Here is an 18,443-nt window from a genome sequence, read left to right as displayed (position 1 = left end):
TAAAGACGAATCGATGAGATTTGAAAATCGCGTAACTCCGGGTTCGCGTAAGTCGGGGGTAACGTAAATCCAGGTATTACTGTAGATACATTTCAGCCATAGCAACGCGTGGCCGGGTACAGCTAGTAAAATTGCAAAATTTTCGAAATTTTGCAGTTTTACTAGCTGAAGATTACGTAATTATAATGTGGCAAAGAAAGCACGCGTTCTTCAAAGAAAGCCAATTTTTCTCAACTGTTTATTTCAATTGGAAATAATATACATCGTCTGATTACAACCTTCTTCCACGACGTCCACCTTTTCTGCGAGTACTGTCTGATGGTATGGGTGTTACATCCTCTGAAAAAAAAGAAGGAAATATTATATATATAAAATAATACTTCAGAATTAAGCAAAACATGTCATAAATTGCATACATTTGATTTGTAAATGCATTAAATTCTAAATTTAAAAACAGGAATTCTTTTTTAAATGTACAGTACTTCAATTATATTAATATTCATTATCCATTTTAAAACCATTCATAACAGTATGTGCTCCCCATACATACAGGCAGTGGCGGCCTTAGGGGGTGACGAGCGGGGAAATCGCCCGGGGCCTCGCGCAACAACCAAGTAGAAAAAAGTTGATATTTAAAACTTTTTATTTTATCCTTGGCTATTAGTTATAACAATAAAATAAATTTAATTTATAGTACAGTATATATTAATATTAATAAGTGCCTACTATTTCAATTCATATACTTTGCACAAAAGGACAAGGGCCTCGCAAAGATCTGCCGCCCAGAGCCTCGCAATGGATAAGGCCGCCGCTGCATGCAGGACAAGTACAAATTTATTTATTAAGATATGTGCTTCTAGTCCTTTATTTTATGTTTAATATAACTTGTCTTCTAGAACTTGTTATATGGAAAGGAAAAAGAAAATCCTCACAACCAGCAGGGTAACAAATCATATTAAAAAGCCTTTATTGTAATTTTAATATAATAGGTAAAGGTTACAATAAAGACTTGTGTAAATATCATTGTTTTTTGCACGTATAGAAATTTGTCATAAAACACAATGCAGTTATAATAAAATATTAAAAAGTATGTTAAAATATGAAAATAATTGCGCAATATGTATTTATAGTTTAGAAAATACAAGGGAAGTGGTGCTTCCACAGCATGTCACTGAAATATGCCAATTTGAAGAAACACACAATCAATATTTTGATTCAGTTTGCATAGACCTACTTATGTGAAACTGGCTTTTCAAAATTAGTCGCCATTAAAACTAAATATCGATCTCGATTGAATCCAGAGGCTGACTTACAGCTTGCGATTTCCAATACAGATCCAAACATAGAAGCAATCATGAGCTCTTTGCAAGTGCATACTTCACATTGAATTCTTATGACGTAAAGTTTTTAAAAAGCATTTTTTATTAAATAAATACAGTAAGACCCCGCTTAACGCAAGGGATGCGTTTCTGGATGACAAAGTGCTAAATGAAACAGCGTTAAAGGAGGTAATTTTAACATGGAGTAAATAGGGATAGGGAAACACGCGACCGAAAATAAAAAAAATTTACTTTAATTTTAATTATTTTTATATTAATTTGTATTAATATATGTTAAACAACATACAAACATATACACACAGAAAAGGCTAATGAAATTCAAACATGTACAAAACTGAAACATAACACACATAATTGGCTGTAAATAGTAGGTATCTAAACAATATACACCTAAAAGTTAAAAAGGAAAGAATACCACACAACCTATTAATGTGCTGTTCAGTTTATATGATGGCTCCTTAATGTGCTGTTCAGTTTATATGATGGGTGAGAAAATCTCCACCAATCTACAGACAGCCATTCTATATCCCTTTATTTATTACAGTAGTCAGATACACCTACAACTGCTGTAAATGATTGGACTATACTTTGGATATAATTATAGATTAGAAATGAATTTGGCACTAGAGTGAGGCATTAGGCGCCATCTCTTATTAAAATTAATAATTATAATATTTTATTAATTAATTTAGATTAAACTGGAAGAAAACTGCCAACACGTCCGCTCGGTAAGTGGGAGTTGCGGATTCGAGTCTCGCTTCGGGCCGATTCTTTTCTTCCAGTTTAATCTAAATTAATTTAATAAAATATTATAATTATTAATTTTAATAAGAGATGGCGCCTAATGCCTCACTCTAGTGCCAAAATCATTTCTAATCTATAATTATATATCCAAAGTATAGCCCAATCATTTACAGCAGTTGTAGGTGTATTTGCTTAAGATATTGGGTTTTCGATTGATGTGTATATTTATTATAGTAGTCTCAAGATCTTCACAACTTCAAAATAGCAATCTTCATCGCCATGGTTACGAGAGTCATCACATACTGCTCCAGCAAATTTGATAGTCTCAAGGAATTTGAATACATCAAGTGAGTAGCAGAACACAGATACCCTTCAAGTATGATCAATGGGTTAATCAAAAAGTATGAGGCCAAACATTCCAACATACTGCTTGATAAGAGCATAACCTTCAGAGTTGTCAAGTACAGTCATACTTCCAACCAGTTTAGACTCAAGCATGATTTACACTGGATGCAAATTGTAACAAAGTGAAGAAAGCTAATAAAAAAACATGAGCATATGCAACCTTGCAAAGCAAGTTAAAATTTTTCATGTCAGCCAATGGGCGTACATGACAGCTGGGGCAAATTGACCAGTGCAAGCCAATCTCAACTAGAGTTCTCGACTTACAGCAGGAGAAAAAAGACCCATATTGAAAATACTACTGGTATATAATTTAATTTCTACAAGCCCATACAACACAGTGAACAAAAAAAAATGTTAATGTGGTAACTGAAATATAAATCAATTTTTTAAAATGCATAAAATGCATCTACTGGTAAAAGTGAGAAAGTACAACTCCTGACCACATCCACCACCTCTTGCAATGTGAATGAAATCCCATACTATACAACCTCCTAAAGAATGGCAAAAGATCCCTGACAGAAAATACTATCCGGGAATCTATAGTACCTGTCATAAGCCACAGATTTAATACCAGATTAGAGAGTGTAGTCTAACTTGGAGCAACATCACACCCATTTAATGTGAGATTAAAGAACACGAGAGAAAAGGAACATGAAATGAACATAAGAAAAAAGAGAATCCACTACTATGCCATAAACCAGTGTGCTATGACATAATGCCTTCAAGAGGAAGAAAAGCATAAAGTTTACAATGGGCACATGAATACATGTTGATTAAGAAGGGACAATGATTTGTCTATTACAGATTTATTGTCACTGACATTTGTGACAAGGAATTCAGGAATTCTAACAAGCTTCAAACTTTTACACATCTGAAGTTGTATTTCACAGAATCTGTGCAAATGTAAATTTGGTGAATAACATGCTGCATTTGCCACCTCAATTTTTATGTAGTGACAAGTAGATGATGTCTCCATCACACGCACCAACCACATAGTTGAAACCCACTATAACGTGTTTTTCATGTAAGGACTGCATGACACTTTGTCCAGGGTGGTTTCTGGGTTGCTAAGAAACACAATTGAATGATGATAAATCAATTTTATACCAATTTCAAATATTTTTATATCAGCACAAGTAAAAGGAAAAAAAGGTAAATCAATATACAGTAAATATTTTTTGATATGTACTGTACTTTGTAACTCCTATATTTCTTTTTTATATTTTTACTTGTGGTGTACCACAGAATTCTGGGAAGACCTAGGCATGCCATGCGTAAGAAAAGGTTGTGGATCACTGCTATAGACAATAACAGTGAAGTAAATCTCAGAGAAACAAAGATCATAAAACCAGCATGAAATACAATCTAAAGCACTTAGAAAAACTCAAGATCTATAAAACATCATTGAAGGGCAGAACAATCAATCATGAAGATGTTTAAACAATCTCATGTGCATTAAAATCATGCTACAAAATATCCTAACTGTGGTCTGATATATGATGATCAGCTTATGTTATTACTTTTTATATACTTATTCTTATATTGGGCAAACAAATAAATATTAATGTTTTTTGAAATGTGGGAAAAAAATGGATTCTTTTGTTTAAAATAATTTTATTCAAAAAAATATTCACCTTCACATTCAATTACATTTTTCCAATGGAAAGGCAGTTTTAAAATACCATTTTTAACATAAAAAATTTAGTTGATTCCTCTTTTATAGCTGCATGATTTGTACATTGTTTTCCACACACCATTATCCAAAGATAAAAAAAATTCAGCAATGAGTTACTTAACTTTCCCCAGCAACATTTGGTGATACCATCTGTTATGATGTTTTATTTAAAAAACTTATACTTTTAACTATTAAAAAATGGCAAAATGCTTAATTTTGAGGGCAGGAATGGATTTTATAAAATCTTGTAAATGCTAATAATGACTAAAATCGTCATTAATTCCAACCCTACTGGACATACACATGACCCTTTCATCTCCCCACCCCTCAATCTTTAACCACCAAAATAAATAGCATAAATCCCCCTAATAAACAAACCTCCCTGCAAAATTTCAACAATTTTTGACAAAAAGAACAGGAGTTATTAAGCTTTAAAGAGGGTGAACAAAATCATGTCCCCACAGAAAAATCCCCACTTTTTTTTGCATTTCTTGACATTTCAAGGTCCAGAGTCCAAAAATGTAAAAATTTGGGGGGGGGGTAAATTTTTGCCTAGTTGTCATACTTTCTCTCTGTTATATATAACAGCTGAAAAGTAAAAATATGGTAATCTGACAGAGATAAGCCAGTAGAATAGGATAGAAAAAGGAAAAGTTCCCATCCCAATTGCATTATTTTGGTTCTTGTAATTGCTGCGATGTGTGAGTGAGTATTATCTTATAAAAACAAAAACACCTTGACAAAGATGGCTGTTTTAGCCTTACTTTGTTATGTACTGTACTCTTTGTAGCCACTCATTGTACAAATCTGCTGTGAAGGTTTGACCAAAATTCAAGTGCTTGTGATAAACAGATTTTTTTGGAAGTCATTCATCATTTTTATAAATGTTATTTTCAAACTGCTCCCCTGTTCAGAAGGTGTAATTGAATGTGAAGGTAAATATTTTGACGAATAAAATTATTTTGAAGAAAAAAATACAAGCATTTTTATTCACATTTCAAAAATGACATTATTTATTTGGTTACCAGATATAATTTTTTTAAAAATTAAATTAGCAATCTGTATTATCTTTGGATTCCTAGCATTTAGAGCCAATCGTATGTTGTATTCCAATTTTTGAATATTTGTTCCAGTTTTATACATGCTCAAATTCCATTAGCCTGAAGATGAACATTTAATATGGTTGAAAAGTTTCGTAAACACAAGAAAATGTCCAGTTATATGGGTAAAGCAATAGCTTACAGGAGATAGCCAACCATTTTCTCGTGTTTATGAAATGATAAGGACTGATTTGAGTGGGTTGAAAGTGTTATTAAATATTATTGATCTGCTAAATTCAAGGTATTTTTATTATCATCTTTAATTATTTCTGATTAAGAACAGTGGAATTCAGTGAGAAATGGGAAAATAATAATAAATTTCCAAAACTTATTACATAATGAATTATATGAGCAATTACTTATTGTGGCATTACCACAATGCAAGGCTGCAATTTTTAATCATATTTTAAATTTATTCATTTAAAATACATGCTCTCCATCTCAAATTAGTACTGTAGTGTCTTGTCCCTGTATATCATACTTTTCCTTTAGCAACGGAGTCATGCTGGTCATTTATCCCAGTGTTCCGCAACCTTTTTCTACTCACGGCACACTAAAATGTAATTCCCCTAAAAAATGTATATGATACTATTAATAGAATTATGTAATGCCACTAACCTATTAATATTGTTATTAAACAGACATCAACACCTGTGAGCAAATTTCTTTTTACATATAATTTCTTAGAATACATAAAAATACATGGCTTGTAATAAAGAATAAACAAATATCATCTTATTTCATCAGTGCTGAGGCAGAAAATGAAATACAAGCATAAGAAACACAACAACTGTGATAAAAATATATATATAAAATTTGAAATTAACAGAATATGTAAAAGTTCACGTCACACCTTTCACCATGTGACGGCACACTGGTTGCGGAACACTGATCTATCCAACTCCTTTCAGGGAAAAATTTTTGAATTGAAATAATGAACTTCCAATTTGCACCAAAAGTTTATATATAGTTAATCAGGGCATCCTGCCCCTAAGCTTTCTATATCTGGTCTTGACTTATCTTAATGTATCTACCTCCGTTCTTGAGATTAAAGAAGGATAGGTAAACAGATGATAGTGGAATTTATAAGTCTACAATTTTTTGAAATTGCAACCCAATTAAACCAACTTCACTGCAACACTGATGCAGTGCAAGCTCATAGGAGGGTATCTCCTGTATCTCCACACAGATGCAATAATTTGATGACACACACAATTTTCTTACATGGTGCAGATATAGTTTTGGATTTGTGTAATATTTGATATAAATACATTATTTTAAGATACAATTAGTCAATAAGGAAGGTCAAAAGAAATAGTTTAGATTATCAAGTGAATTGAAAGAGGAAGAAAAGTTGATGTGGCAAGAACTTTCTCATAACAAAATCAGCATGAGAAATTTTAAAAAAGAGTGATGCTACTGTTTTAATTTGATTGAAGGAAGTAAGATTCTAAAATGTTCCAATTAATGGATCATTGCTACAATAGAAGCATATGGAATTTACTGAAGCACTGAATGCTGAGAACTTTTCAGCCAGCAGTGAATGAATTTTCAGATTCTGGAAGATACAAAATAGTGTATATGGAAGAACAAGTGTCAATTAAGAAACTGCACAGAGGTAGCTTGAAACAAAAACAACAATAGTTCTTGAAAATTCTCCTGAAAACATTTTTAATGCAGACGAGACTTGGGTGTTTTACCAATTACTCTCTGATAAAACTATGGCATTTAAAAAAGAAGCTTGTGTTGGTGGCAAACATTCTTGTGGCTTGTTATGCTGCAACAACAACAAAAAAATCTTCAGTCATTAGAAAGTATAATTGTCCATGATGCTTTAAAAATGTTTCGGGCATGCCATGCTACTATACCCACATTTTCTTTGAATGCTCACCAACATGAACAAGGACATAGTAAAAGAAAATCAGAACTTCTTTTAGTTGACAACTACTCACTCATATGATCAATGTTCATCTAAGCAACATTATTGTAAAATGTAAAAATTATATTTATAAAATAAATTATGTGGCAGGAAATGTCCTTAGCAGTTTTTTCTGCCTCCTGAAGCCTGTGATGATGATGTGGTAGATAACAAGAAAATTAATTTATAGTCCAAAAGGAGATAGGCAAGTAGCATTTTTTCTTGCAGAGCTTTTTTAGGTCATATTAGGATATTTGACAATTTTATGATTTAATCCTTTCCATATCTATCTATTGACAGATAGCTATGGAAAGGATTTTTTTTTGTGGTTTGAGACCCCTTACCGCTCGCAGAGCACAAAGAGGCCAAATATGGAAAGGATTAAATCAAAGTAATGAAGTACTGTACAAGAGTTCCAGAATCTGCTAACACCACAGAATTCATACATTCATGAACTGAAGATAGTAAAACTCTCCAAAATGAAGTTTGTATATGCTATATAAGTTCAGTTCAGTAGACAATTAATTAAATGATTGAGCTGTTCTAAAAAATACATGAAGACTATAGACTGCACAATGTAGATAAATTCCAATATTTGTTACAGTTGATGAAAGTTAATTCTAGAGCTAGGTATTTAGTAGAAAATTAAGGACAGAATACTTAACAATGGAAAAAAAAAAGAAAACATTTCTCTTCTCATAAGCCTTCATATTTCAAAACAATGAAAGAGAAACATAAATGCAAAGGTTGCACTGCAGTGACAAAATCACCACTTGTTAATATTTTTATTAATTAAAGTGATGATAAAAACCCCAGTCCGCCAGTGGCATGCCATCATTGGAAGCGGTGGATGTGCCGCTTCCCTTGTATTTTCTAAAAAATAAATACATATTAATTTCAATTATATGAAAATAATCACACAATATTTTATTAAATATAACCGCATTATGTATCTTATTACAAATTTCTATACTATACGTGAAAAAAAAATAAGATTGCTATTGTATATTCGAATATTAGTGACGGAGTGAAAGCACTGTATTGTCAGCATCCAAAAAGCCAGATTCGCGCATGTGCTTTACAAAGAACCAATCTCACCAGGTTTAGCTGGTGGAAGCCTAGGACCTTGGTTGAAGGCTACACGTATACCGCATCCAATTCTATCCAGGACCGGTTCTGGGCTGTTAGCTGCCCTCGCCTGATTATGTGAATCACGAGTAGATTTATAACTTAACCCAACCGATAAGAATTTACTGGTATGTTTTTATGATAGTTCTGTATAGTTGACAGGAGTTTAAAAAAATGCATTAAAATATTTGATATTTTTATTCTGCTCTCCGATTTTATATTACTCACGGATTTCAATGTTAGACCAGTGATATTATGATTTCGTATATCCCATCTCTAAGGTGATGTAGAAAAAAATGTGTACAATGTTACTTGTATAATGTTAAAAAATTAACTTCAACAGCATCATTTACAACTAAATTTAATGAATGAGAGAGATGAACGAGGTACAGAAAAAGCTATAGAATTTATTTTCCTTATATTTACGATTTACCGGTATGTATCCTTTGTCATAAAAATTTGTCTTTCCACTTTTTCCCTGAGACTACAAATACTTGAGTACAAAGTAACTGGTTTTGACTTATTTCTACTTAAGAAGTAGTTAAATAATTAAGCAATTAGGGAATTGGGGACATAAACAAAACCCTGATGAAAGAGCCGAAATTTTACTTAAAAGCTTAACCAACCCAATCTCTAGCCAAGTACAGTGGGGACTGATTTCTTCGTAACATTGGACATAACATAAACAGAAATTTTTCCAGTTCAACAAGAGTGACCGAAAAGTTATAAATTTTGGAAATTTCCATGGACACCTGGTCCTAAAACAAACTAGTTAGAAAACAAATGACAGACAATCTATTAAGTTTAACATATTTAGATTTTCACAGCTACAGTGAGAAATGTTTAAATTCTACAATAGCCCTGTAATGTCCTTTGAGATATACTAGTGATGCGACAAAAGAGGTATTTGACATTGACCGGTATTGGCACCCTGGAAATTTGGCAGTCCGCGTGTATGCATGCTCTGCAACCATCTTCGATTCCATCCATTAGCCACTCGTAGGGAGCTATTTGACTAAGTGCATTGTTTTAAGATTTAAAAAGTAAAGAATATTTTATATTTTTATGTACGTTTCTTTGCAAAGCTATATTTAATTATAATTTTCTTTAAAAGTATATTCATANATGGTAATCTAGAGTTACCGTGTGGTAACTCTAGATCGGCATGTTTAAGCTTAATAAACAAAGTATAATTCATAGTGCATGTAATTACCTGGTCCACATAAAATTATTCATAACTTTACAAGTCCATGATGAGAAAAACCGTGTGATACAAATTGTGAGATTGTATCATCTCAACAGTGTTACTGGTCTTTTCTATGTGCATATTTTGCATGGTTTGGAGGAAATGGTTTGACAAGTGGCAGAGAATGTGATTTCTGCAGCATGACAACACAGGGTCATTTGTCACTTACTGTGCAACAATTCCTTGCCAACAAAAGGTTTCCCATCACCCCATCTACCATACCTGATATCACTCTGAATGTCTTTTGGCTGTCCCCTACACTGAAAATAGGTCTTCAGGAGTTATATTTCACAACCATGGATAGTATTGAATGGAATGTGATGGCTGAACTCCTGAATATTCCAAAATAAGCTTTCCAATCATGGCAGAATCGATGGGGTGTGTGTCAAACTTTGAAGATGATTAGGAAAGTGTTTCCATATGTTCTATCATTTGTAACACAATTCTAGGAACTTTTCAACTGCTTGTGTACACTATTATAATAGTAGTCTTTGATAACAGTTAGCTAGTCCTGATTCTGTTTAAAATACATTTTGTACAACTTCATACCTCATTATATGAGCATCATATGTTTTTGTGTTTAGTTATCGTTATGATTGGAAACTTGAAGAAGCTCAAAAGAATGTTCTGAGAACACATACAACGGCAGTCAGTGCTAGGATGTTATATAAATTAGCACAACAGGTAATGATCAGTTTGTATATTTTGATTATATAAATTGAAAACTGCCAGTTCTTGTGCTTGTATGTAAAAATTAAACATACTTGTCTTACAGGAGAAGTTTACGCCAACAAAATATTTCAGTATTGACAGGGTGTATCGAAACGAGACCTTGGATGCCACCCACCTGGCCGAATTTCACCAGATAGAGGGAGTTGTGGCCGACTACAACTTAACACTGGGTGATCTGATAGGAACGCTACATCAGTTCTTCAGTAAATTAGGTACATGGATAAACTTGCACTAAATTTATGCAAAATTTTTTCAAATTAAATATAGGAAAATTTTGTTGCAGGAATAGAAAAACTTCGCTTCAAGCCCGCTTATAATCCATACACTGAACCCAGCATGGAAGTGTTCAGTTATCATGAAGGCCTGAAAAAATGGGTGGAAATAGGGAATTCTGGTATCTTTAGACCCGAAATGCTTCTGCCAATGGGTCTTCCAAAACAGGTGACGGTCATCGCCTGGGGACTTTCTTTAGAAAGGTAATTCAAATTATTTTAATTTCCAAGTTTATTTCTTCTGGGAAATAAATGTTCCATTATGTTCCAGGCCAACGATGATTAAATATGGAATTGACAACATCAGAGATCTCGTGGGCCATAAAGTGAATCTACAAATGGTCTATAATAATCCAATCTGTAGGCTCAATGAATCAAAATATTAAATTTGTATTTAAAATGTTTCTCGAGCATTTAATTGAATACGTTGTGTTGTAAAAATATTTATTGCAGGTTCTAAATAAGTGAGCAATAAATCATTTGATGCTGTTAATAAATATTCTATAAATATCAGTTTTAAATTATTAAAAAATATAACAGTGTGAACATAATTTAGTATTACATTAGTGAACCATCCACTTGAACTTTGTACACTGCACAAAAGTGATCGTGACCAGTTTCTATAATGAAACGTAAATATCTTGCTTCGTTTCTCTCATTTCCAAATGTCACTTTCTGTAGACTGCCATCGGTGGCCTGTAAATCTGAAAAATGTATATAATTAAAATCAAAAGATTATTCATTTCAACTTAGATAGAGAAAATGCAGTGAGGTAGATCGTGCCAAAGATAGGTATCTTTGCCACAATCTATGCCTTTCTAATGTAGTAAGACTATATGTATAATATCAATAGTTGCATTATCAGCAAGTACAGAGAACACTTATCAGTGTGGATTAGGTATAACAGCACTTGTCTAAAATACCTGTTTCAATCCTCATGAATTAACAAATTAGCTCTGCAATTATTTATTCTGGGATCGACATTAATGGTAGGATGTGTTAATTTAAGATTAAATTTTATCTGTAGCAGTGTTTTCGACCCTGTTCATCTAAGATAAGAAGCATGTACAGGATATCCACTTAAATATCTGTCTAGAGAGATCTTCCCAGTATTGCATAGATGCATGTTTATTCTGGTGCTAAAATAAACAAAGAAACTTGTTACTCCTATAGGAATTGCACTTGTACAAATACCAATTCTACAGCCATTTAATGCAGTAAAAATTTCATTTAAGACAATTGAAAATGTCTGAATATCTTCCGAAGAAAATTGTTTAAATACCAACTTCACGAAGAGAGATACAAAAAGTGAGCTTTATTTTGTTATAAAACATGTTCAAAACGACAGCCTTCAGTGAAAATACAAAGATGTAGACCAATAATTCCCAAACTTTTTCAAGCCACTGTCCCCTTAGTTTCATAAACTTATATCCAATGCCCCAATTTAATATCTAATTTTATATCTAATGCCCCAATTTGTTTTCCCTTGTATGAGAAAAACTTGGAAATATTCTTAGAAAAGCTTTTCTACAGACCTCACAATTTGTATCTCTAATGTGCATTGTGCTTAATGGTTTAAAGATGAAGAGAACAATGTTTCTTCTTAGCAGTTTTAACAGAGGAAAGATTGTCAGTGACCCATACAGGTCTGGGAAACATGGCCATAGAATTGGGCCTTGTCCCATCCAACAATTACCAAACTATTCTGTGAATCACTTAGCTAGTACAATAGCATGCCAGCTCATTCCCAGACAGACATGTCTGGGAATGAGCTGGCATGCTATTGTGCTTTGTTTTTTTTTTTATTCCACAATTAGTTTTGGGCTGGAATTACTAGGGCCCTTCTTGCTCAAAGAGCACTAAGGGGCCAGAACATGTAAGATAAATATCAATGTCCCTGAGAGGGCTCATAATGTTCAAACTTGTCCCTTATGGGCTCATACAATTACATAATTTTTGTAGTCTGTACTTGAACTTAAATAAAATTTTGAACAAAAGTAAATTAAGTGTGTATGTTAGTGTTAATTAGTACAGCTTAGTGAGGATCGTCCAAGCCTGTAGAAGGGACAGCAGTTGGGCTTCCTAGTATGACGGCATCAAGCAAAAGGGGTTGGAAATTAAGCAATGATGTGGTTAGAAAGGACACCCCAAAATGGCTAATTGGAATGAAGAACAGAGTGTTGAATATTGTTTTTGCATGGGTTGGGGAGGCAGACAATGCAAGCAATAAACTGAAGGACCATCATAGCAGCAGACTTCCCGTGGGAACCACCCCAGAGGTGAGCCTGGAGGATGCACCAGAAAAAATGCTGGATGGAGCCTTAAGTGATGGAATTTTTATAATTTGAGAGGACAGTTGTATAAATTGGTAGTACCTAACAAAGCTTAACCTAGGTTCTGACTTGACCAAAGCCACTGAGGAAGAGAAAGTAGCAGTGGTAAAATCACAGATGGTCTGATCGAACAAATTGGAATATTTATAAAATTTGTTTTGACTGGGATAGTCTTGCAGCTCACAACTGCAAGACTATAAGGTGCCTACTGGAAAGACTTTGGAGGGGAGCCTGGTCCCAATTGGGAGTAAAAATGTGAAGGAAACCCAGTAAAACTTCACATGCCAAGCTGGGCCCAAGAGATAGGACTGGGGAAAGCCTAAATTTGGTTTTATTTAGTAACTTAGATTAAAAGAGTGTAAGAAGCTGTTGGACAGACAACCATGGAGAGCAAAGATTATAGGAAAGGACTGTGAAGGGACGAGAAGCAGGGTGGACAAGAGGGAAGAATGAAGATATAAAGTTGTATACGCAATTCCTGATTTACATAAATAGTGTGAAATGGGATACTGAAAGTAAACTATGTTTAAAATTCTAGTATATAAATAATATATAATGTCTAGAGTTAATTTTCTTTAAAAGTATATTCATACAATTGAAGAATATTTTGTACCAGGTATGTACAGTACTGGTACATCCACCACACATTTTATTTCACTAAGTTTTTATTATTTTATTTTTAATTGTAGCCTTATATCATGGCTAGAAATTTGGAATGTAATTGTGATATTAAAAATGCATTTGGAGAAGTCTACGATTTTTACTGGCTTATCGAATAAATGATACGAATAGACTCTAGACCATCACTGACGTGCAACTGACTGATTGCCCCTGGATGTCTGCTTCTTATAGAAACACAGCTTCCATCATCAAATGTCACGGCACACCACTGCAGTCCGCTTATTTTCATGTTCAGCATGAAACTAAATCATAAAGCATGCTGAAACAGAAAGTTTTGATATGACAGAATCTGTGATATACTGTTTAAGCATTGTGATCAAATGTGTTATTTGGAATTAGTCCTTAAAAAATTATTCAAAAATGGTTCCTAATTTCTAAGTGACAGCTTAACATATTTGTCTTTCAGACACTAAAGTGATAAGAACCTGCATTAATTAGTAAGTAAAACTGATGGTGATAAATAATTTGAAGTGGTGAAATAAATTTAAAACTGACAAAATGGTTGCTGTTTTTAAAACTTTTTCAGAGTGACTCCTGTAAATAAATTTTTTTATACATACAGTTTAAAATGTGTTACCTCTTAGCTACATCCAAAAGCATTCTTTGGAAGTATAAGTGCAAGACTTTTTTAAAAGTCAAAAGTATATGCAGTTAATTCGAGAAGGCAGAGAATATTATAAACTTATAGAAGAAATTAAGGAACAAAGATGTTAAGAAAAACATTAGGTAGAGAAGTTTCTACAAATAATTCTTCAATACAGGAACAATTCAGAGAAAAATCTGACTTCTATTCTTCTAACACTTAAACCCATTTTGATTTTTTAAAGTTGTAATTTATTTCTGTTCTTTATGTATAACTCTTCAATAAATGGTTAATTAACAAGCTTTGTTTCATATATGGACTTCTTATTTTGCTAATGATGATAATTTACATATATCTTTCATTACAAAAAACATTTTTGGGAGTTTTCCCTCAAGTTTATTATAACAAAAGATTTCACTGTATGTTGTTTGACCAGAAACAATCTTCACAAAAAACAAGATATTTAGAACATAATATGGAACAGATATTCCCAACCAGGATGCTGGCATATCTAGGAATTGATAATTACTAGAGATCATTTGGGATCAATAAATAAATTTATTTTACTATAGATAATATTTTTGTATCAGAAAGGAAAAGGGCCAGAAAATTAAATCTAACATTAAAAGAATTAAGAAACAAAAACAATTAGGAACCCTTATTAATCTTTCCTATCACAGCATACATTGGAAGCATTATTTTCTTTAATACATTTTATAATTAAATAAGTCATTTCCACAAAGATTATACTTTATCTGCATTTAAAATTATTCCATAAAAATTTGTTTAAGTAATTATAAGTTAAGTATTTAATATCACAAATTTTGTGAAGAATAACTTTCACTGTTGATAGAGTACATATATGAAATATGTTCAAAACTTCATTAATTTATTGTTGTTTGCTTCTTGATTAAAAATTTATTGCTTCAAAAAGTTCAAAAGTGTAATAACTAGCATAATTAATTAATTTAACCGTTATTATTACTTATAGTAGGATCCTTTTGTTTTGCCCTAAACAAATCAGTATTTGTCCAAAGTTCTCGCTTTGACCATGTCTCTCTGTGATAGTGCTTCTCCTTGTTTTCATTTATAAGGTTGTCAAACAATTTAATTAAATAGTTAAAATTAATAAAATGAAACAGTATTAACAATGAAAATTAAAGTTCACACAGAGTACAATAGTTAGTTTATCATTAGCAAGTTTGTTATTAAAGTTTAATTAAAACTAATGCATTAAGTGTACAACAATAAATGTAGGAATAATGTACTTAGTTCTGAACAAAATTACTAATTATTTTGAACAACAAAAGCAAAAACACAGGAAATGTTTCTTAACTTCTAACTTAAATTTACCTCATAAACACAAACTTTTCTTAGACCAACTACCTATTCATCACAATAAATGTCAACTGGAAATTGCACTTCAATTCTCATTTTACAATCTTTTAAGCACTAAATGTGATATCTCATTTCTAATGTTATTGCATGCTCATCTACATACTTAGTTTTTACAATATTTCCCTGTACAATATTTGACGAATTATTATTATTATTATTATTAAGATTAAGTTGACTAAATTATCCTGTAACATAATGATTTAATGACCATTTTTAATTCACCAAATCATAGGGACTGGAACCTTTTCGCATAAGCAACTACAAACATGGGGAGAAGCTATCAATTTTTAAATGGAGATTAATTTTGAATGGAGGATGTGGAATTTACAAAAACTCAATACAAGAACAAAGAAAAAAAAAAAAAATTCAAACAAAATATAACAGCCTTGGAAAATAATATTTTGGCTCCATTCCTCACAAATTTATGCTAATCACTTTGCTAACATGGCTCCAGAGTGAAAAAAGCAAGAGCATTGATATCAGTAGTTCTTATAAGCCAAAGAAAAGCCATAAAATACGTAATTTAGAAGAAAAAATTAAAATTTCAGATTTAATTTCTGCTAATTTGAAGAGTCTCAGAATATATTGATCACATTTGACAAGACCTTACTGTATAAGCAGACAATTATATATATATACTAGCTGCAAGGACCCGCTTCGCTGGGTTTTTATTTGTATGTAATATAGTTTTTTATATATATATAAAAGACTGTTTTTCTAAGTAATCTAGAATCTAGCTGCAAGGACCTTCTTCGCTGGGCAAAAAGTAATGATAGTGAAGATTAAGATAATTACATTATAGCTAATCTTACCTGTTTTCACAGAATGCAAGAATTAGGTCCCCCGTTTCCAGACTAATTACAGAATTTTTACATTTAGTCAAACGAACTATTTTCAATGTTTCTGGAACATTTACAATCGTTCTATAACAGAACCAATATTCGAATTTAATTCGAACAAAACATTCGAAATAGAAAGCCACTTTCAACCACTTTCAGCCTCATATCTCCCGCATCCTTATAGCTATCGAGACGCAACTACCCCTATGCACGAATGGAGGCTTGGAGCTACCACCACATACAACCACCATTATACATGTCCATATATATATATTTATTTATATCAATATAATATATATATTATATATTATATTGATATAAATAATTGTATTCTGAATAAATTATTAAACTTTGAAAAAATGATTACATAATCTCAATAAATACTATTGGAATATATATATATATATATATATTCCAATAGTATTTATTGAGATTATGTAATCATTTTTTCAAAGTTTAATAATTTATTCAGAATACAATTATTTATATCAATCTGCAGAGACATAAAGAGCTACTCACCAATACGTCCAATCTTCATGCCAGAACGAGCCAGAGCTCGCAGAGCAGACTGTGCACCTGGTCCTGGAGTTTTTGTTCTGTAAAGTAAATTTGTAGAAAACAAGAAATTCAGCAACTAGTTGTATAACTTTCCTGGCTGTTATGAGATTTTATTTAAAAAATAACTTTCATATTATTAATCATAATAAGTAAATAAAATTGAGTGGGAGTGACATCTGTTGTGAGATTTAGTTATAAAAACCTTTTTCTATTATTAATTATTATAAAATGGCAAAAGGCTTAATTTTGAGGGTAGACATAAGTTTTACAAAAAAGAATGGTAAATGCTAATAACAAGTAAAATCTTCATTAAGTCCAATCAATCTTGACATGATACCTGACCCTCCTCCACCTCCACCTCTTGATCTTTAACTACCAAAATTTATTAGCATGAATTCCACTTATATGCAAGCTACCCCGTCAAATTTTGCTTCTTAATCTTTACTCCTTCCTTAGATATTAAATGAAATAGATACCAACATACAATTTTTTTGCCAATTTTTTTCTTTTGGACTTTTTGTGTTCAGGAGGTCTCAAAACATGGAGATCTACAAAACACTCTGAGAATCAAATTTGACAAAGTTCCAATACTTTCTCTTGTCATGTGTACAGTACATAACAGCCGGGAAAATAAAAGCAACATATCCACATTTATTGAGAATCATTTATTGTACATTAAAATTTTCTTAATTTACAAATAACTGTATTCTTTTTAATATAACAACCAAACTTCATAGTTACCCAAACTAGTGTTACATTAAGCTTCTGTGTTATTGATATATATGTTAACATCACAGATTTTTGTAATGTATGTGGTATAAATATAACACCAGTAGAAGAGAGGACAATGGATACATTACAATAAATACCTTGTCCATCCTCCATATCTGTCTTATTTCTTGAGCAAGTGAAGTGTACTTGTCGAAATTTTTCAGTGTGAGCATTTTGGTACTTTTCTGTTAACGGGACATCAGTCATAATTGTAATCTGACGAGTGATACTGTCGTCTTATTGACATAATAGAAAAACATGAGTAATAGAAGTCAAGTAGATTTTATTAAACACAAAATAATTAAAAATTGAACAAAACCAATAAAATTAAAACTTGTTAAATTCCTAATCTGCTCTGTATCTTTTTTGTTGCAATGTTTGACATCATGTATACATTATTATATGGTCAATCATATGGTTTTCTCAGTGTTTCCAAAGACATTCTGTGAATAAATTTTTTGGAAGGAAAAAATTTTTGGAAGAAATCTGGGGGGAAGCAGTTAAGAATCTTACTTTGCAATTTTTGAATAAGAACACATTACAAATCACCATACGAAAAAAAAACACCCACTAAATTCTGTGAGCTGAACATATACAATTCAAGAAAAGTGAAGTTAGTTGACCTGTTTGGGTAAGAATTATTACTAATATTGATAAAAAGGAAAGTTTAATAATATAAATTGTATACGAATTAGTGTTGATATTAAAGAAGAACTGTGC

The 18,443-nt window shown here is 32.0% G+C and overlaps 2 protein-coding genes across 2 annotated transcripts in view; one reads left to right on the top strand and one right to left on the bottom strand.

Moving 5' to 3' along the window:
- Positions 1-219: 219 nt before the first annotated feature.
- The window catches only part of LOC111619806 (40S ribosomal protein S14), a 49,624-nt gene continuing 31,400 nt past the window's right edge, over positions 220-18,443 (bottom strand). Inside the window, exons 4-5 of the mRNA XM_023361626.1 lie at positions 16,914-16,990; positions 220-339 (exon numbers count right to left, since the gene is read on the bottom strand). Coding sequence (XP_023217394.1) covers positions 272-339; positions 16,914-16,990 — 145 coding nt within the window. The 3' untranslated portion in view covers positions 220-271. The remainder of the gene's footprint in view (positions 340-16,913; positions 16,991-18,443) is intronic.
- On the top strand, positions 9,477-11,070 carry LOC111619805 (phenylalanine--tRNA ligase alpha subunit-like). Its single transcript, XM_023361625.1, has 4 exons — positions 9,477-10,240; positions 10,332-10,500; positions 10,572-10,764; positions 10,832-11,070. Exons 1-4 carry the CDS (start codon positions 10,217-10,219, stop codon positions 10,944-10,946), a joined length of 501 nt encoding a protein of 166 aa, XP_023217393.1. The 5' UTR covers positions 9,477-10,216; the 3' UTR covers positions 10,947-11,070.

The sequence above is a fragment of the Centruroides sculpturatus genome, unplaced genomic scaffold (assembly GCF_000671375.1).
Source record: "Centruroides sculpturatus isolate CEXI.00-Female unplaced genomic scaffold, Cexi_2.0 scaffold178, whole genome shotgun sequence".
Lineage (NCBI taxonomy): Eukaryota > Metazoa > Arthropoda > Arachnida > Scorpiones > Buthidae > Centruroides > Centruroides sculpturatus.
This window is presented reverse-complemented; position numbering and strand designations above follow the sequence as displayed.

What these genes read in the sequence shown, in the direction of transcription:
- LOC111619805 (XM_023361625.1), top strand. Translation starts at nt 10,217, where the DNA reads ATGTTATATAAATTAGCACAACAG. An exon ending in TATATAAATTAGCACAACAG is followed by an intron (nt 10,241 to 10,331) that starts GTAATGATCAGT and finishes CTTGTCTTACAG; the next exon opens with GAGAAGTTTACGCCAACAAA. An exon ending in TGGGGACTTTCTTTAGAAAG is followed by an intron (nt 10,765 to 10,831) that starts GTAATTCAAATT and finishes ATTATGTTCCAG; the next exon opens with GCCAACGATGATTAAATATG.